At 43.7% G+C, this 20,761-nt stretch overlaps 1 protein-coding gene across 4 annotated transcripts in view; it reads left to right on the top strand.

Annotated features, from left to right (window-relative positions):
- Positions 1-20,732, top strand: part of DOP1B (DOP1 leucine zipper like protein B) — a 112,361-nt gene extending 91,629 nt beyond the window's left edge. For 2 of the 4 annotated variants that reach the window (XM_073890920.1, XM_025871581.2), the window contains 11 exons: positions 47-191; positions 4,995-5,080; positions 5,315-5,424; positions 5,549-5,695; positions 6,638-6,699; positions 7,207-7,335; positions 14,282-14,418; positions 17,281-17,336; positions 17,555-17,716; positions 19,352-19,481; positions 20,218-20,732. In XM_073890920.1, the coding sequence (XP_073747021.1) occupies positions 47-191; positions 4,995-5,080; positions 5,315-5,424; positions 5,549-5,695; positions 6,638-6,699; positions 7,207-7,335; positions 14,282-14,418; positions 17,281-17,336; positions 17,555-17,716; positions 19,352-19,481; positions 20,218-20,469 (1,416 nt within the window). In that variant the 3' untranslated portion in view covers positions 20,470-20,732. Of the gene's footprint in view, positions 1-46; positions 192-4,994; positions 5,081-5,314; positions 5,425-5,548; positions 5,696-6,637; positions 6,700-7,206; positions 7,336-14,281; positions 14,419-17,280; positions 17,337-17,554; positions 17,717-19,351; positions 19,482-20,217 lie in introns of those variants that run through there. The other 2 variants (XM_025871590.2, XR_003208165.2) reach the window with 2 other exon arrangements.
- The last annotated feature ends 29 nt before the right edge of the window (positions 20,733-20,761 follow it).

Genomic DNA, 20,761 nt, shown 5'->3' with positions numbered 1-20,761 from the left:
TTTTCCTGAGCTAACTGCCTCTCTTCTTTCTCTCCATTACTCTCAGGAAGTCACTCAAAAAATCCTGGAAGCTGTAGGGAACATTGCTGGCTCTTCCTTGGAACAAACCAGCTGGCTAAGCAGAAACCTGGAAGTGAAGGCCCAGCCTCAGATCTCTCTAGAAGAATCTGATGCTGAGGAAGATTTATGTGGTAGGTACAGAGAGGGTCAGAAGATAATGCCTGCTGCCTGCTACTGTGAGGGGGTCTGGTTTTTCCTTAAAAGTAAACTGTCTGGGGGCACCTGGGTGGCTCAGGCAGTTAAGCATCTGACTCTTCATCTCAATTCAGGTCTTGATCTCGGGGTTGTAAGTTCAAGCCCCCAGTGCGGCCCTGGGCTCTGTGCTGGGCGTGGAGCCTACTTAAAAAAAAAAAAAAAAGTTGAAAAAAAAAAAGCAAACAGTCTGTTGTTACTGTTTACAACATCATTTATGTGTAATAAACAATAGGATTCCACTGAAAGGGCCCCGAGTGGCGTATGCTACCGTGGAAGCCGTCAATGAGCCTAGATCAGAATCCAAGAAAGGAGTTTCCCAAGGTAACTTGCACAGATTAGGTAAAAGAAATCTGTGGGGTATAAAAAATATGGAAATGTATGTTTTTCTTTTTGTGAAACTGTGGAAAGAAAATTTAGTAAACCAACAAACTGTTGTCAGGCCATTGGATTGTGTCTTTTCTTTAGGACTAACACACTCTCGCCTCTCAGTGATCCTTGTGTCTTGTCACTGTCTGAGATGTGAAGATTTTCTAGTGGAGGTCACGTGGGCTGGGCACACCCCAGCCTTATTATTAGTTGTAGCTTCCTAGGAAAGCAGTCAGGAGACTCTCAGAGGAGGCTCATCTGTTTACTCGGACCATCAATCAACCAGTGTTCTTGAGGAATCTACGTTAAATGTGGTCATGGAGATGGTTAATCACCGGTGCCCTGAAGACCACCAGACAGATAGGTCGATGAAGCAGATCGCAGATGATTAGACCTACTGCAGGGAGAGACAGACTTGGCAGGGTCATAGCAACGTCTCATCGGGGAAGTTCGGGGAGGACATTTGTAGGGTTGCAGGGCCTTGAACAAGTCCTTTGTGGCAGATCTTTTAAGGTGGGGACCTGATTGGGATTAGGCAGAGTTTGGGATTGGTGGGGGCAGCGCAAGGCGAGAGTCCCAAAGTGAATCTTGACAAGCACGCTGCCTGTTTCGATATGTAAGCTGTTTTAGTTGGTTTTTAGTTCTTTGAGGATTAAGTGTATCTTGGAGCAAGTAATTGTTTTTGCCAGTTCTCAGTATTATTTAACAGAAGCACAGGAACGTATGTCCAGTCCCAGTATTGGTTACACCAAACGAGTAAACAGGTTTGCTCTCAGTTTTATTAACACAAGGGCAAAAAATTACACTTAGGTTCTTAATACGAACTACATAGTACAGTACCCACTGCAAAGGAAATGTTCAAAAACCGTCCTGTAATATTTTACTATCTCTTTCATTGTCACTAGCAATAGTTACAGCAGCAGCTCAAAGCTAAGTCTGTGAACTGTAATCTATCGTAGTAGGGTCAAGAAGTCAGGGCTCTTTTCTCTCACAAGTAGCAGAAATAATAGAAACAACAGAACAAAACATTTTGGCGCCTGTAGGTGAAAAGCCCTGGCATCGGCGTCTGGTTCTAGGCATAGCAGGAATCAGGCGCTCAGCTGAGGCAAAGCAAGGCTTGCGCGGAGATCCTGGGTGGTTTGTCTTGGGCCACACGGCTGACCTGGAGGAGAAGAGGGAAGGGCTGGTGCACGGGAGCCACGAGAAATGGGTGCCCACCGGAAGGGGGCTTCTCTTCCCAGGAGGAGGAAGGATGGCGTACTTGACAAACTGCAGTCCCACTGGCCGCTGCTTCTGCCATACTGGTTTGATAACCTGTTTTGTGGTTTGCGTAACAAAAATAATTATACTTCATTGTGTAACAAAGATACTAGAATTAGTGTGCTCTCATTTGCTAATGTAAAGCAACAGTGAGGCTTTCTCAGGCTGTGGCTCTGGTTATGGTTGTGGTTCAGGGAGGGAGCACTTGCATCTCCTGGGCTAATTTGCCCTCAGTCATTTCTGTCCCACATACCGAGGTACGGATCGGACTGCTTCTCCACCAGAGCGGCTATGCCGACCGTGTTCGGTCCACGGTCACTGGGCCTGGCTGTTGTGCAATGATTCCATTTAACCTCAAGATAATACTCTGGGAAAATTACCTGATTTTTGTTTAAAAAAATCAGAGAATTCCAAAGCTGGAGGTGATTTTTGAGCTTCTCTATAAAACTTAATTAGAGAGTACCAAAAACCCTGAGTGGTTAGGTCATGACTATATGTTACTTGACTTGAACAAATTACGTATACATATTGGCCATAGAAAGCATGAAACAAAATGAGGCTTCCAGTAACGTATTTGTCCCCATTTAAAGTTGGTGTGCACGCACCAGGCATGCAGGTTCTCCCTTGGGGTCCGTGTGTGGTGTGTGCCACGTGCGGGCCCTACAGCTGTGGACATGGGCAGCATGGAAGAGGAAAAGCAAAAAGGACATTAACAAAGGGAGCTTTCAACTCTTGAAAATCTGAAGTTACTTCAAAATGAAAGCTTTTCAGAGATCGAAAAAGGAAGTAAATGACCCTGAGAATTTCAAGTGGTTCTTAGTGTGAGGACAATAAGAGTCCGATTACAGGGAGCGGCTGGGAGCCGGGAGGTGTCACAGAGTGTGTCCCCAGGGAGGTGACAGTTGCGCCGAGAAGTGAGAAGTCATGGGGCAGCTGTGCAAAGACCTGGAGGGCGCTGCCCAGAGGGATGGCAAGTCCTCAAGGTGGGTGTGGGTCAGAGCGAGGAGACCAGCCTGGCTGGAGCTGAGGGTTGCTGGGCTTGAGGGGAGCCTGGTCAGGAGCTTAGATTTCCTCCCACTCGCTATGGAAGCCATTAAAGTGTTTAGGGCAGTGACAGGCTCTTCCTCGGTCTTTAGAAAACATCAGTTTGGCTGCTATGAGCAGTAAGGGCTGTATCAAGTGAGAGCAGAAAAGGGAAGCCCAGGGGTACCTGGGTGGCTCAGTTGGTTAAGCGACTGCCTTCGGCTCAGGTCATGATCCTGGAGTCCTGGGATCGAGTCCCACATCGGGCTCCCTGCTCAGCGGGGAGTCTGCTTCTCCCTCTGACCCTCCCCCCTCTCATGCTCTCTCTCTCTCTCTCATTTTCTTTCTCAAATAAATAAGTAAAATCTTTAAAAAAAAGAAAAAAAAGAAAGAAAAGGGAAGCCCAGTTAACAGGATTTCGCAGTGGTGTGGGCTTAGAGGCAGGGGTGATGGAAAGGTGGACTGATTTAGATGCAGAGTCAGCAGAATTTGCTGATGGGCTGCATGTGGTGGTTAACAAAAAGAATCAAGGATGACTTTGGTTTTTAGCTTATGCAATTTATTGAGGTGGAGAAGACCAAAATAACATTCTATAAAAGGAAATTGAGCTTGGTTTTGCAAGTATTACATTTGAGATGTCAGGGAAAAAAAAAAAAGGAGCCAGAAGGACACTTAAGTGGTCACTGGGGTAGGAGAAAAACCAAGAGCACAGAGTCATGAAACATGAGAAGAGGGTGCTTCCAGAGGGAGGGAGGGGTCACGGAAGGCTGCTGAGGAACAGAGGGAGGTCGGACAGAGATCACTGGGCTCGATTCGACAACGTGGAAGCCACGGGGGGGGACACTGGAGCGGCTGGGGAGGAGGAAGCCATGAATGCAGAGGATCCCTGACGCTCGCGGGCCAGTAGGACAGTAACCAAGTAGAACTAAAGACCAAAGAGTGCCCCTTATTTGCTTTGTTCTTGAATTGGAATATTCCAGAGCATATTTGTATGGTGACAGACCTGTGCAGCAGAGGAAGAAACAGAGAAAGGATAGAAAGCGAAGCCCTTGATGGCCATGGGGCCAAGCTTGATGTCATAAATAGAATTACTCTTCTTCCATAGGAGCCAGGAACATGTCTATCAAAATGGGAGGTAAGGCAGATATAGAAACATATACATATACATACGTTCTAGATTCATAGCACATAGGAGCCAAACTGAGGGAGTTCCTGTTTTGTTGCCATTAATTTTCTCAGTGAAATAGGAGGTGCGTTATCAGCTGAGAAGGGAAGAATATTGATGGTCGGCAAGAATGACGTTGCAGAGTAGGAAAGCCAGCATACCGCCAAGGTACAGATGGTAGGACTATCTGGTAGCATCAGGTCCTTTTTGAGATTCATGGTCATGAAGGAAAGTGAGATCTGTTTCATCGTTGTTTGGTTTTCTCCAGAGCATTTAGCTACACAGAACCGCACAAGCTGATCTGTGGGTTTAGCCAGCTTTGCATTTTTCCAGGTGAGTGCCTCCGAGGGAGAGAGCAGCAAAAGAACCCAGGGTGTTTGCCAGTAGATGGGAGACCATGGGTAGAGGTGAGGAGGCAAGAAGGGCAGACCTGGAGGAGTCGACAGGCGGTCAGGATGGCAGGCCGAAGGGTCTGGTGGTCTGTGCAAGCGTTCGCGAAAGTGCGATGTGGTCAGAGAGGGAGGCTGGAAACGGAGATTTGGGAAATTGGTGAAGCCAAGGGTGTGATGGTGATAGTGGGTGACCGAGCTGGGACGGAGTAACAGATTGTTGGAAGAGAGAAGATCGGGGGTCAGAGGCCCAGAGGGTAGGATGATCATCCAAGGGGATGTGGACATTCTGAGAACAATGCTGAGAAGAGAGATCGGGAGGAGGACAGTGAGTCAGTGCTCATTTATTTGATCACAATGCCCAGATTCTTCCTGAAGTTGAACGTGTTGACAGAAAGGAACCCCTGAGGTATACTTACATACATCCTCGGTGGTTGTATGGGTTGGGGCGCATCACACACATCCATGTGATGTTTCAGGGGCATAAATGGTGGCCCATCCACCATGATTAAAGCAGAAATGCCTCTTTCTGTCAGCAGATACCACCGCCGCTGCTTCAGCAATGGTGTCCGCGTCTGCCCCTTCGGTGTACAGCGTGCAGGCCCTGTCCCTCCTGGCAGAGGTCAGTGCATACCCGACTTGTCCTCCCTCGATGGCATGATGGCCGGCCTGGAGCTTCGTGCAGGCGCTCCGTTCTTGGGCCAGTGAGTGCGGGCCGCCCCTCCTGGCTGACCTGCAGAGCCGCGCTCGGCCTCAAGCTGCCCCTGGGACTTGTCTTGTTAGGTTATGTGCCCCTCGAAGATTAGTTCTTACTGTCGCCGGCTTTACTGTTTTCCTTGTGACCCCACTCTCATAGGTCCTGGCATCTCTCCTGGACATGGTTTATCGAAGTGACGAGAAGGAGAAAGCAGTGCCCTTGATCTCCCGCTTGCTTTATTACGTGTTTCCTTACTTACGCAATCACAGGTAATGCCGTCTCCTCCCTGGTGTCCCGCCGGTAGGGAGCAAAATAGGTTATGGGAAATGCACCAAGTGGCTTTCTTTGCACAATCTTTGACCTTGACCCTTTTCCCTCCCCACCCCTGTTCAGTGCCTACAACGCTCCCAGCTTCCGGGCCGGCGCTCAGCTGCTGAGCTCTCTGAGTGGCTACGCCTATACGAAGCGAGCCTGGAAGAAAGAAGTCTTGGAGTTATTCTTGGACCCTGCTTTCTTTCAGATGGACACTTGCTGTGCACAGTAAGAAACGCTGTTCTGACAAAGGGCTGCTGCAAATCCTCAAGTGGAAAAATTCTCATACTTGAAACGGGAGCAGTTAGCATCAACCCAGATCCCAGGACGTCCCTGTCACAAGCCTTCATGTTAACTGTGTTCATGGCAGAGGGGGTGGGTGTTTTAAAAATATAGAGGTGCATTTTTTATCAAAAGGATTTCAGTTACGAGAGCATATAATCCCCAGAGCGCACAATCCAGGGTTCCAGTGTCCCCTGGCCTAGTGCTGCTCCAGCTTGGAGTCACAGAGTACTCCAACGCTCAGATGACAGAGCCCGCTGGTGACACTGTGTTGTCCTTAGCTCATGCTTCACGAGTTCTCACTGAGACTGTGCAGCCGTGCCAGACCCTGCGGCTGAGGGACAGATGTGAGGTGAACTCCCTGTGCCCTTTCCTGGGAGGTCAACAAAACCGCTATGTTGACTCTCCCCCTGTCATGGCTGACATCTTTATCAATGGCAGGGATGGCGGGTGGCGATTGGTCGAAGTCTGCCCTGCTACCTGCCGAGTCCTGTGGCTTTCACCTTGAAGTCCTATTGCTCTTCTGGGGAGCCCACTTGAAAACTAGTCGCATTTGATGTCGCTACTCCCACTTCTTTCCATCAGCACAAGCGTATGAACAGCCTCCTGTGTGAACATAGGGCAACTCTTGAGAAAAACATTTTTCTTTTACTGTAAGCTGGGAATTATTCATTCTTTCATTTGTTATTCATCACCTGTGTTGTTACGTTTATAAATGAAAAGCTTTTGCCTAGCTTTCCCTTGTATTAAAACCTGTTCATTTCCCTAACTTCTTTTCAGAAAACAGGTTTTAATAGATCGCAAAGGGGCTTGTTCTTTTCTTGATGCCTCTATTCAGACTGTCATCCTTTACATATTTAATTAATTTTGCTTTTTTTTAATATCCAGTTGGAAGTCCATTATTGACCACCTTCTGACTCATGAGAAAACAATGTTTAAAGATTTAATGAGTAAGTTGTATATTACTTGCACATAAATCACACTTTTAAAGGACTGATCCCATCATAATCAGCTTTTACCACGTAGCTCAGAACTCCACTTGGATCTTTAATGATGCCGTCTAAGCTGCAAACTGTAACATAATGGGCTTAATGTGTCAGGACTCATGAATGAGCCTCCCCGTTCCAGTCTATTGACCAGAAGGCCCCGACAGCCTTTCCTACAGCTTTACAGTGGGGGAGGACTTTTGAAAGTAATGATAGGTTTACCATAATTTATTAGGAGTATTTGTCTATCTCTCATATCCTCTTCTAGTGCCCTACTGTTTAATGTCATTAAAGAAGTATTTGTATTTACAAATAAATATGTGAATAATAACCACAAGATCATAATTACTTAGTTAGGACCATGATTTTCACCAGGAAGGATAGAAATTTACATGATTATGAATGTCCTATCACTTACCTCTGATTGCAGTTTTCTCACTAAATGGAACTTATTGGCTGTATTTATTCTAGACATGCAGAGCAGTTCTTTAAAACTGTTCTCCAGTTTTGAGCAGAAAGCCATGCTGCTAAAGCGCCAGGCTTTTGCTGTCTTCAGCGGAGAACTCGATCAATACCACCTTTACCTTCCTTTGATACAAGGTAAGAAGACCACCCCACCCTCACCCCCAGCCCTGCCCCCTCGTGGGTGGACCCCCGGCGGGCTGAGATGGGCCGGCCACCAGAGTGGCCCACCGCACGTTACGGTTGAATGGGGGAGTGTTAAAATGAGTACTTACAGAAGAAACCTGGAAATTTACCTGTGAATCTGAAACTTTATTTTAAAAGTCAGTGATTATAATGCTTTGAGTTTTTATGAGGTCGTTTCTAAAAGTCTGACAGTACTTTCTTAGCATTGTCTCCTGCCAGGTCCCACCTGCCGTCAAGATACTTGGAGGTTACAGCACTAACCCCCAAGGCTAGTGAAGGAGAAGTCCTTAACCTTTCCTTAACAGTTTTTCTCTCTTTTGTACTCACCATATTCCTTGCTTCAAAAATGAATTATCACAGCTATTGTACATGATTTTAAAGGTTTTTTTTCCCCTCATAAAATGTAGAGGTGGTGAAGTGGGCATTCTGTCTAAATTCACCCTTCTCCAAGATACAAAAGAATTCTCAAATAGAAATGTGTTTTCCTTAAGACTCATAGCCTGAATGGAATCAGATAAAATTAATACAATTCTTAAGGGAGTTGTTTAATATTATGAAGACTAGTGTAACAAATAATTTTACAAATATTGGAATTATGTTATAAATTATTGAGGGCCAGGTTTACTAAAGTATAATTTACATACAATAAAAGTCACCCTTTTGGGTATATAGTTCTGTAAATTTTGATGAGCACATGTAGTCATGGAACCATCACCATAGTCAACATGCAGAACATTTCCATCACCCAGAAAGTTCTCCTGTGCCCCTTGGAAGTCATCCCCCTCCCCTGCCCTCCCCTGGCCCCTAGCAAGTGCTAATCTGCCTTCCGCTCATATAGTTTCATCTTTTCCAGAATGTCCTAAATGTAATTAGGTGGAGTGCAGCCTTTGAGTCTGGCTTCTTTGACTTGCATAATGTATTTTGAGAGTCATCTGTTCCATCGTATTTATCAAGAGCATACTGTTCTTTATTGCTGAACAGTATTCCATTCTGTGACTTGCTCATCAGTTCACCAATGGTAGGGCATTCGGGTTGTTTCCAGGAAGAATTATGACATAAATCTCTTGCTCTGCCCTTTAAAAAAAAGTGTTTATACACATCTGTCAGTTGGGCTCCTGGTGGCTCAGTAGGCTCAGTGCCTGACTCTTGATCTCAGCTCAGGTCTTGATCTCAGGGTCTTTAGTTCAAGGCCTGCACTGGGCTCCATGCCGGGCATGGAGCCTACAATCAATCAATAGATAAATAAGTATATAAACGTATCTGTCAGCTCACAAAGCATGTTCTCTTCCCCAAGTCATCCTGATGACTCTTAGTGGTGATGACCAGCCCCATGTGCCTCCTTGATTAACTATTTGAAAGGCCCTAATTGTTGTAGTTCAAAACATTAATAGCTCTCACAATTATTCATTATGACTGTATTTTATATTTGCAATAATAAAGTATCTTTATACTAAAACTGACATAATTTCAACCTGTGAAACACATAAGGAGATTTTCACATCATAATGTCCTGAGTACTTGAAATACATGAAAGCTAATGTTCAGATATCAACAGATCCTTTCTTGAATTGCTGATTCAGTCGGATGGTGGCCAGGATTGCCAGTAAGGGTGATGGCAGCTCTCCAAAGACTTTGGCTGAATGCAGAGTGCCATAAGAGACTCTTTTTTTTTTTTAACTTTTTATTTATTTATTCATGAGAGACAGAGAGAGAGAGAGGCAGAGGGAGAAGCAGGCTCCCAAGGAGCAGGGAGCCTGATGTGGGACTCGATCCCAGGACCCTGGGATCATGACCTGAGCCGAAGGCAGACGCTTAACCATCTGAGCCACCCAGGCGCCCGCCATAAGAGACTCTTAACTCTAGGAAACAAAATGAAGGTCACTGGAGGGGCTGGGGGTGGGGGGTGGGGGTAACTGGGGGATGGGCATTTAGGAAGGCACTGGATGTGATGAGCACTGGGTGTTATATGCAACTGATGAATCACTAAATTATACCCCGGAAACTAATAGTACAGTATATGTTAACGAAATTGGATTTAAATTTTTTAAAAAAAAGTGAATGCAGAGTCAAAGCCGTACTTTGCTGCATCCCTACAAAACATAGAGGGGAGAAACAAGAACAGGAACCACCTGTCCTCTAGTGCGTGTGCAGCGTCCGTGGTGGTCCGTATGCACCTGGTTGCTCAACAGCACTGTAAAGTGCAGCCTTGAGTCTGCTCTCAGTGGAGGCAAGAGGAAGAAGCTAGAAAGGAGAACGTGTAGGCCAGTGCACCAGACAGTCCTTTTGGTGCCTTTCCACTTTGAGGTCAAACACCTGTTCATTCTCTCCCCCGTCTCCCATCACACACATCTTTAAAATGCGGGGTGAGGCCCAGAGATCTAAAGAGACAGTATATTAGGCATGTAGAACAGGAAAAGAACAGACCAGAGCCTTTTCTCAAACTGTCATATGGTTTGACCGCGGCAGGATCTAAGCATCCAACAGTTCTAAGAAATCATGCCTCTGAGAGGAAGAGAGAGGTAGGGGCAATATGATACTGTATCTATTCTATAAAAGTGTGTGTGTGCGCCCACGCATGCGCGCACTGACTAAATTCAGAGATGGTTTTGGGCCCTTAGGGAAGGAGGAATTTCTCCAGATACCCCTGCATTTTGCATAGCTCAAGTGCTGTATTTCTAAAAATGCTCCATGTTTTAAAAAATAGACATTTTTACCCCCTTTCATTTTTTGTTAACTGACACTTTACAGGGGTGCCTGGGTGGCTCAGTCAGTTAAGCATCTACCTTCGGTTCAGGTCATAGTCCCAGGGTTCTGGGATCGAGCCCTACATCGGGCTCCCTGCTCAGCAAGGAGCCTGCTTCTCCCTCTCCCTCTGCTGCTCCCCTTGCTTGTGTGCACGCTCTCTCTCTCTCTGTCAAATAAACAAATAAGTCTTAAAAAAACAAACAAAAAAAAAACCTGACACTTTACAAAGCACTTTCCTCTTTATTGTCATTGTCCCCCAAACTGTTGAAAGGCCCAGCCTCTGGGAGGTCGTGGGGTGATAGAATTCAGAGCGTTCTCCGATAGTCTTGGGACACTTGACTGGCCCCTGTGGAGCAATAATGCCCAGGCTGAAGGAGTAGATACATCCAGAAGCTTCTGAGTTGCACACCATGGTAGTTTAGGCCTAATCACAAAGGCAGGAATAGGGAATTTCTAATGTTTCTCCTCAGGGATTCTCTCTGGAGCCCCTTTTCCTGGTTGATGGCACCATCAAGTAGCCCTGAAAAGAGGTCGGTGTGCACAGGGCGTAGAACGAGCAGCTCCGTGCATCTTGGCTCAGAGTGACATAAATTTTACATTGATCACGAAAGAGATAGATAAGCCCAAAGCAAGGATTTTTTTTTTTTAAAGGGCAAAATGCTATTTGTCTAAGATAAGAGGAGGACAGGCATCACCCCCAACATAGGCCTGACTAGGCCTATGTTTACATCAGAAAGATGTAAAGCAGCAACACTCTGTACCCTCTAAGCCGGGCGACTTTGGCCTGTCCTGGGTCCGTTGGAATACTTCCCATCCTTGAAGGCTTCCTCACTGTCCTGTACATCATAGCTCTATTCTCCCTCAGAATACTGATGCTCGGGGTTGTATTGCCATTAACTGGCAACACCTGACCTGAAGTCTGAGCCCTTTGGCTCCCCACGATAGGCAAGGGTCTTTAGTAGGCACCCCTTGAGGTGGGTGGGGTAGGGGACTATTCCGGTTCCACAGACGGGAGACAAGGGTGCAACACGGTTAAGTAGCCAGCCTGAACAAGGTCCCACGACCTGTAGTTGTGGCGGAGGGGTTCTGGCTCAGGGCTCTCTCCCACTGTCTGCTCACAGAAACTCCTTCAGTTCGTAAGGTTTATCACTCAGCTAAGGAAGGGCTGTTAGAGATTGAAGAACACTAGTGATTCTAAAATAGATCATCTTGGCTGAAGAATAATCTCATGAATTTAGCTTTTATTTGGAGCACCAATGTGGAATATGCCCCGTGTGTACAAACCACTTTTTCCCTTCATACTTTCTATGTTGAAATGGATTAAGACCGACAAACAGTTGCACAGGTAGTACTGAGCGTCCCTGTGTACTGTGCACCCAGCTTCCCCTGTGATAACTTCACATACAGCATGGTCCAGTAGCAAAACCACTTCAGCTGTTTAAGTAGAAGATAGACTTCTATCTTCTATCTTCTATCTTAGACTATGACCTCTAGTTTAAGAAGATAAAGAATATCCTTTTTACTCCCGGATTTACCCTTTCGGTTGCTCTTTGGTCTTGATGTTCCACGTTTCTGACTGTTAGCATTTCTGATTTGTCTGAAGAACATCTTCTGGATGTTCTTTGAGTACAGATCTGGCCACAAGTTTTCTCTGTTTCCCTTCATGGAGACTGTTTATCTCACCTTCCTTCTTTTTGGTCTGGGTGACCAAGCACCCAGAAGGATATTTTCCCTAGAAATAGAATTCTGGGGTGAAGTTCTTTTCTTTCAGCACTTGAAAAATGTGCCACTTCTTTCTGACTCCATGGTTTCTGAGGGAAATCTGCTCTCATTCAAATTATTGTTCCTTTTTAGGTACAGTAGACCCCCTTTTCCACATGGGGTACATTCCAAGACCCCTAGTGGATGCCTAAAACCATGGACAGTACCAAATACTACGTACACTATGATTTTTGCTGTACATACATGCCTATGATAGAGTTTAATTCATAAATTAGACACAGTAGGAGATTAACAACAACAGTAATAAAATGCAACAGTTATAACAATACACTGTAGTGAAAGTTGCGTGAATGTCCTCTCTCTCTCAGAATATCTTCTTGCACTGTCCTCACCCTTCTTGTGACTGATGAGAGGTGATAAAACGCCCATGTGATGAGACGAAGTGAGGTGAGTGACGTAGGCATATGACGTGTAGTGTGAGGCTACCACTGACCCCCCGGCGATATGTCAGAGGGAGGGTCATCTGCTCCTGGACTGCAGTCGGCCTCAGTTGACCATGGCTCAGTGAAACCTCAGAAAGCAGGACTGTGGATAAGATGGCACACTACTGTAATGTATCATTTCCCTCTGACCAGTATCAAGACTTTTATCTTTACTTTTTCAGAAGTTTTGTGAGGTAACTTAACTGATGCCTTTGGTTTGATCCTTCCTGGAGTTCATCAGCTTCTTGTATCTGTAGATGCACATCTTTCACCAAATTTGGAAGGTTGTCGGTCATTATTTCTTCAAATATTTTCCCAGCCTATACCCTTTTTCCTTTTTCTGGGACTCCAGTGACCGAAATGTTAGATCTTTCATTGTCCCACTGGTCCCTGAGCCTGCTTACCCCCCCATCTTTTTTCCTTCTTTTGTTCAGTTTCAGTTATTTTTCACCGATTCCATCTTCAACTTCCCTCTGCCCTCTGTCATCTCCATTCTGCTGTTGAGCCCATCAGTGACGGCTTTTCTGTTTCAGTGATTTTACTTTTTAGTTCTAAAATTTCCATCTGGCTCTTCTTTGTAGCTCCTATTTCTTTGCTGACATATTCTATTTTTTATTTGTTTCAAATGTCCGTAACTGATTACTGGAATATTTTTAGACCACATCTTTAAAATCCTTTCCCGATAATCCCAGCCTCCATTATCACCTCTTTATTGGTGTGACTCTTGATCTTAGGGTCTTTTTTTTTTTTTTAAGATTTTATTTATTTGACAGAGAGAGACACAGCAAGAGAGGGAACACAAGCAGGGGGCGTGGGAGAGGGAGAAGCAGGCTTCCCGCGGAGCAGGGAGCCCGATGTGGGGCTCCATCCCAGGACCCTGGGATCACGACCTGAGCTGAAGGCAGATGCTTAACCAACTGAGCCACCCAGGCGCCCCCTTGATCTTGGGGTCTTGAGTTCAAGACCACACTGGGTGTAGAGATTACTTAAAAAGAATTTTAAAAACAAAAATTCCAACCTGTCTGTCAAATGTCTGAACTGTGCTTGAACCTTCATTTGGTCAAGAGTATTTTTTTCTTAAGTTTTTATTTAAGTAATCTCTACACCCAATGTGGGGCTTGAACTCACAACCCTGAGATCCAGAGTCACAAACTCTACGGACTGAGCCAGCCAGGCGCCCCTGGTCAAGAATAGTTTTAAAAGGAAGAAGTATAAACCTTCTTAAGCTAGTACAGATAAAGGCAAGTTTATTACTAAGATACTACAAACAAATCTTAACTAGCATGACTATAGTTTAGCTGTTTGCTATAGCAATTTGTTATGTTCCTAAGAAACCTTAAATTATGGGGGGCGGAAATCACATTCTGCAGACAGTTACTTCAGTGGAGAAGTGGGGAAGACTTCTAGGGGCTAGAGGAACTCACACCTTTTTTCCCTACAGGAATTAAAGTTTTTGTCTTGGCCACGAAATCCCAACTTCATTGAATACCTCTCCTTTTATTCACTCATGCCACTTCCCACTCCTCACTCCCAGAATATGGTGTCAGCGGCCAGCCAACCTCTTTGATCCTAGAGCACCATCACTCACCAAGGACTGTCTGTGGTTCTTGTGTCTTACATTTCATATTCTCAGAAGAGAATTTAGTGGTCATTGGTCATCCAATGGATTTCTGGGTTAAGTCAGAAGTTGGTATCTTTCTGGTCAACTGTGGCAGGGAAATAAGAGCCACTTGGTTCATTCCTTTAGCAAAGGCCATGAACTGCTTCACCTCATAAAGAAGAGGGCTGGAGGTAAATGGGGGGAGGGCAGAAACATTCTCCCAGCACCCATGTCTTAGACTGCATTGTTGTTAAATGTCGAAACAAATACAGTTTTATTTTTTTCTTTGTCTAATGAGAAACCTCAAACTGCATATTTGTGTGACATCTTTAAAATCTTCTTTCCTTAGAACGCCTGACAGACAATCTCAGAGTTGGACAGACATCCATAGTTGCTGCTCAGATGTTTCTTTTTTTCAGAGTTCTGCTGCTAAGAATATCTCCCCAACATTTGACTTCATTGTGGCCCATAATGGTCTCTGAGTTAGTAAGTACAAATATTTTACTCTTGAAAGCGGGACTGGAGCTTTTTTAAATGATTTTTTCAGGAATAGTATACTATTTCATATATATCTTAATTTTATCTGCAAAATTTTCAACCAAGCTCATAGCACACAGTCGGCTCTTGGTTAAATAGGGAAATTTTTTTTGAGACAAAATCATTTAATGTATCTCTGGGAAATTTTATAGTTTGTATAAACAAAGTATAAAACTTTAAGGCACAGTGAATAACTATGTACACGTTACTAACTAGCCACCATTGGGCAAGTCGAGAAGGTAAAATTCAAGAAACGTAAAATCTCTGTAAGTTACTATCTTCCTGCTACTACAGTCAGGAAAGTTCCTAGGCAAGCTCCTTCAGATCTAGTGCCTCTAGGGAGAAAAGATTCAGATCATCTTTAGATACGGATGCCTTCACAATATCTGAGTTGGAGGTGCCATCTCAAGTGAAGTCAAAAGCAAATTAGAGGGAAGATGTCAGGTTATCATGTTTCCAAGCTACTGGTGTAAACTGTAATTTATGGTGACATGAATTACATAATCTGCAGATTAATCCTTTAAGTTCTAAATTATAGAGTTTACACCCATGACTAGAAATATTACCACCACATACCATGACCTACCATACCGTACCATGAATCCACATAACTAAAGATTCCTGTGAAAAATTATCTTTCCTAAATCCTTCGTATTTCCATTGAAGAACTTCATGGCCAGATGTTCACATTCACTGATAATGGATTTCCATAATAGGCCCACTGTACCTATGTTGTGAGTTTCTTTGAAACCATATCTTATACAGAAATATTTAAGGTTGATGGGTGCCTGGATGGCTCAGTCGGTTAAGCGTCTGCCTTCAGCTCAGGTCATGATCCCCCAGGTCCTGGGATAGAGCCCCGCGTCGGCCCCGCGTCGGGCTCCCTCCTCAGTGGGGAGCCTGCTTCTTCCCTCTCCCTCTGCCTGCCACTCCCCTTGCTTGTGCTCTCTCTCTCTGTCAAATAAGTAAATAAAATCTTTAAAAAAAAATTTAAGGTTGAAAGCTTACTGCTGTTTAGAAGGCTATTAACAACCATTACTCTCTGAAAGCGCTGTAAGTTTGTGGGTAGGCTTTTAAGAGCAGCATTTCTGAAATACTCCACACATTTAGTTCTTCTTCCTTACTCACGTCTAGTTATAAATTAGTCGTACAGACATGTCATAAGATTCTAAACACATATTTAGGAATATTTTCAAAATTCTTTATCAGGAATAATGGACTATTTCATATATATCTAATTTTATCTGAAAATTTTCAAGTTGATAACACATAGCTTTTGGTTAAATAGAGAATATTTTATCTTCCGCAATCGTATGTGGTCTTTTAACTGTCAGCTTATTCCAACTAATTTGTATTGTTTGATATTATTTGCTATTTTTTAAACTGTTTTTTTTCCAGTTTTACCGAGATATAATTGACATACAGCAGTATACAGCCTTAAGGTGTACAAAGTGATTTGACTAACATATATGGTGAAGTGATGACCACAGGAAGTTTAGCTAACATCCATCATCTCGTAGATTATGAAAAGAGGAAAAAAGATTCTTCCTTGTGATAAGAACTCTTAAGATTTACTTTTAATATTTCATATATACCCTACAGCAATGTTAACTATTGTCATGTTGGATGTGACACCCCTAGTACTTTTTTATCTTAAAATGGAAGTTTGTACTTTTGGGCCATCTTCATGCCATTTCCCCTCCCCCACACCTGCCTTTGGTAACCACAAATCTGATCTCTTTTTCTATGAATTTGGCTTATTTTTGTTTTGTTTTTTTTTTTAAGATTCTACATATAAATTAGATTATGCAGTATTTGTCTGACTTATTTCACTTATTATAATGTTGTCAAGATTCATCCATGTTGTTCCACATGGCAGGATTTCCTCCTTTTTTATAGCTGAATGATATTCCACTGTATAATATACAACATTTTCTTTATCCATTCATCCATCAGTAGACATTTAGGTTGTTTCCATGTCTTGTAAATAATGCTGCAGTGAACATGGGAGTGCAGATATCTCATCAACATCATGTTTGCATTTCCTTCTGATGTACTCCCAGAAGTGTAATTCCCAAATCAGAAAGTAGCTCTGTTTTTAATTTTTTTGAGGAACCTCCTTTCCACAGTGGCTGCACCAGTTTGCATTCCCACCCACAGTGCACGAGCGTTCCTTTTCTCCACGTCCTCACTGACACTGGTTGTCTCTTGTGTTCCTGATGCTAGCCATTACAACAGGTGTGAGGTGATATGTCACTGGGGTTTTTGTTTGTTTTGCATTTTCCTGATGGATAATGATGCAGAGCATCTTTTCGTGGACCTGTAGGCCATGATATCTTCTTTGGAAATGTCTATTCAGGGGGCGCCTGGGTGACTCAGGCGTTAAGCATCTGCCTTCGGCTCAGGTCATGATCCCAGGGTCCTGGGATGGAGCCCCCACATCGGGCTTCCAGCTCAGCGGGGAGCCTGCCTCTCCCTCTCCCACTCTCCCTTGCTCGCTGTCTCTGTGTCAAATAAATAAATAAAACTTTAAAAAAAAAAAAAGGAAATGTCTCTTCAGGTCCTTTGCCTATTTTTAAATTAAATTATTTGCTTTTTTGTTATTGAGTTGTATGAGTTTTTTAATATATTTTGGATATTAACCCCTTATCAGATATTTGGTTTGCAAATATTTTTCCTCACGCTGTAGGTTGTCTTTTCATTTTGCTGATTGTTTTGCTTTGTTATTTTTTATGGCCATATACATTCTAAACATCAAGCTGGATTTAATCTCTCTCAAATAGTAAATTGAATTTATGTTTTCTTGTTAAGATTCAGATATTCATACAGCTTGAAGAAGATCTGAAAGAGGATGATGAGTCATTGAGGTGAGTTGTGCCAGGGTGTGTCTGCATATGTGAGCAGACATCACTGTGTGATATACGGTTATCTAACAGTCAGTGTTATTTTCTTGACGTACTTGTGAAGGGACCAGCTATTGGACCATTTCTTAAACGGAAAAAACTTCCTAGGGACCTTGCACAGGCAAATGGACTACAGCGTATGTGAACGAATTTATAACAAGCGTTTCTTTGCAAATTTATAGAAACAGCAACAAAATCAACAGAATGAAAGTTTCAGTTGCCGATGGAAATGGGCCCTCAGCGGGGGAGATACCCCAGAGTGAACTGGTCTTATATTTATCAGCTTGCAAATTCCTGGACACAGCACTTTCTTTTCCACCTGACAAGATGCCGTTATTTCAAATGTAAGTCAGATTAAGACCATGTGTCCTCTTTGAAGTGGTGACTTTTCCTTGTCAGCACTTTCACTTTGTTGTGTAGGGTGTGTGAGAAGCCCCAGTTGGGGGTTTCTAGTGGCCAATGAGAATACCAGGTTTCAGAGTTCTTACAAGACCTGTGGTTTTCTGAATTTGGCTCATAATAGTGTTTATGGATGGGTTTCTGGGCGGGGGTGTGTGTGTTGAGGGGGCTTTGCTACTGAATGCGTATAAAACAAGAGTCATGGGCTGGTGGTCCTCACTGCATTTGTGTAGATTTCTTTGTTTGTTTTTAATTAAATAAATGGGACACTCTATCTCCAGCTCACTTTGCCCATATTGGCTTACATTTCCTATAGGCTTAACACAGCTGCTCATATGGTTAATTTCATGCCTGGCCCCAGATGCCACTTCTCTCTATCCTATCCCCCTACAGAGAGTGAGAGTAATCACGTAGAAATGTTTGTGGTTAAAATGTGGGTTCTTCTTGGGGCGCCTGGGTGGCTCAGTCGTTGAGCGTCTGCCTTCGGCTCAGGTCAGGATCCCAGGGTCCTGGGATCGAGCCCCGCATCGGGCTCCCTGCTCGGCGGGAAGCCTGCTTCTCCCTCTCCTGCTCCCCCTGCTTGTGTTCCCTCTCTCGCTGTGTCTCTCTCTGTCAAATAAATAAATAAAATCTTTAAAAAAAATAATAATAAAATGTGGGTTCTTCTTAACTGCATATTACAAAGTGAAAGAAGCCAATCTGAAGTGGCTACATACTGTATGATTCCAGCTCTATGATATTCTGGAAAAGGCAAAACTATGGAGACAATAAAATGATTGTCAGGGGTTACGAGAGAGGGAGTCAGAACACAGAGGATTTTTAGGACAGTGAAACTACTTTATTTGATACTATAGTGGTGGATACATGTCATTATACATTTATTCAAACCCATAGAATGCACACCACCAAGAGTGAGCCCTGTGGTGAACTCTGGACTTTGGAGGGCATCGCAGGCCGGGCGGGGGGCGGGCACATATGGACTTGCCGGGCAGTTGTGTTGCAAACCTAAACCTGATGTAAGAAAAGAAAGTTTTTTTTAAGTGGGTTATGATGTATAGGAGTATGCATAGCGGCATTATGCATAATAAGCAAAAAGTGGAGACAATCTAAAGTCCGTCGATGTACGAGTATCCGTACGGTGAAATACCCAGCAATAAAAGAAATGAAGTACCGACGTGTCCTTACAGCATGGATGCACCTTGGCAGCAGCATAGGAAGTGAAAGAAGCCATTCACAAAAAACCACATGCTCTATAATCAGTTTATATGAACTGTCCCGAATAAGAAAATATGAAGAGACAGAAAATAGATTGGTGGTGGCCCAGACGAAGGGGGTGCAAGGGATTGCAGGGTGATAGCTAAAGGGAGCAGGGATTCTTCTTGGGGTGATGAAAATAACCTAAAGTTGACTACGGTGATGGATAGATAATTCTGCAAATAAACGAAAGGCTATTAAAGTATACACTTCAAATGGGTGAATTGTATGGTGTGTGAATTATATCTCAATAAAACTGTTTAAAAAATCTTTTTGAAGTGGGCTCTGAGTCAGCATGCCTGACATCAGATTTTTTTTCCATCCAGTTACAGGTGGGCGTTTGTTCCAGAAGTGGACACAGAGGGCCCTGCCTTCCTGTCAGATCTAGAGGAGAATCACCAAGAATGCAAACCCCACACCGTTAGGATTCTCGAACTTCTAAAATTAAAATATGGGGTAAATGTCTTCCTTTTTGCAATTTTTATTTGTGGCAGAAGGGAGAAAGTCTAGGCAGCAGGAGACGTCCTCCACGCGCCACTTGATTTTAATGACTTTGAATAATTTTCTAAAGTTCTTTGATCCGAGTGTTAAAACTTGGAGGTGGTCTAAAGCCCATCTTTATTTTCTCATTTATATGTCACTTCCTCCTCCCAGTTGCTGAGGTAAGCATCCTGGAAAACAGAATCGGGATCCGTGGAAGTAGTTTTATACAGAGTCCCTGTATTATGCAGAGGAAGGGCCTGCGGGAAGAATGGCCGGGCCTGGGGGGCCGGGGTGACATCCTGATGGAAAATGTCAGTTGAAGACCAGCATTTGAGTTTGTTTGGAAACTGCCATTAGTGCTGGTAGTGAATGTTCATAAAGAACCCACTGCTTGGGGCGCCTGGGTGGCTCAGTCGTTAAGCGTCTGCCTTCGGCTCAGGCCATGGTCCCAGGGTCCTGTGATCAAGCCCCGCATTGGGCTCCCTGCTCTGCGGGAAGCCTGCTTCTCTCTCTCCCACGCCCCCTGCTTGTGTTCCCTCTCTTGCTGTCTCTCTCTCTCTGACAAAAAATAAATAAAGTCTTAAAAAAAAAACAAAAAACCACCGCTTAGGTTTGCTGCCTTCATGTACCTCACTTGCATCTCTAACCCTTAGCAAAGCCATATCATCTTTATGAGGTTGTTGTGTTGTTTTGTTTTGTTGTTTTGCAGGAAATTGGCAGCTCTGATGAGATCACCATGAAGAATGAATTCCCCCTTCTGCGCCAACATTCTGTTTCCAGCATCAGGCAATTGATGCCATTCTTCCAGACTCTAAATTGTGCTTTTAAAACCCAGAGTAAACTGCCTGCTGATACCCGAGGACCTCCGGTCTTGGAGTTTCCTGTCACAGATAGCCGAAGGGTCTTGAAACAACTAGAAGAATGTGTTGAATATGATTTTTTGGAACATCTAGAATCTTAACCACATAAGACAGAATTTCAGAATATATCCTGAAAAGCAGGATATATTCTAAACAAGAGAGGAGCCAGGATAGTGCTTTTAAATAAGTCTGTTTCCATTTTCAAGGTCGATTTCAGATAATTCTCTGTTGGGCAACAAAACACACCTCCCTAAATGCCTTGTAATATATTTGGATCTGATTGTATGTTTCTTCCTCAATTTATGTAAAGAAAATAAAATTAATATATCATCTAATGCTAGCACAAAATGTGTAATATGAAGTGTGAAGGTAATGAGTTTTCTTTATCGATGT

Source organism: Callorhinus ursinus, unplaced genomic scaffold (assembly GCF_003265705.2).
Source record: "Callorhinus ursinus isolate GAN/ISIS: 27379988/994484 unplaced genomic scaffold, GSC_fseal_2.0 scaffold1, whole genome shotgun sequence".
Taxonomy (NCBI): domain Eukaryota; kingdom Metazoa; phylum Chordata; class Mammalia; order Carnivora; family Otariidae; genus Callorhinus; species Callorhinus ursinus.
Note: the sequence above shows the minus strand (reverse complement) of the source record. Positions and strands in the feature narration are given on the sequence as shown.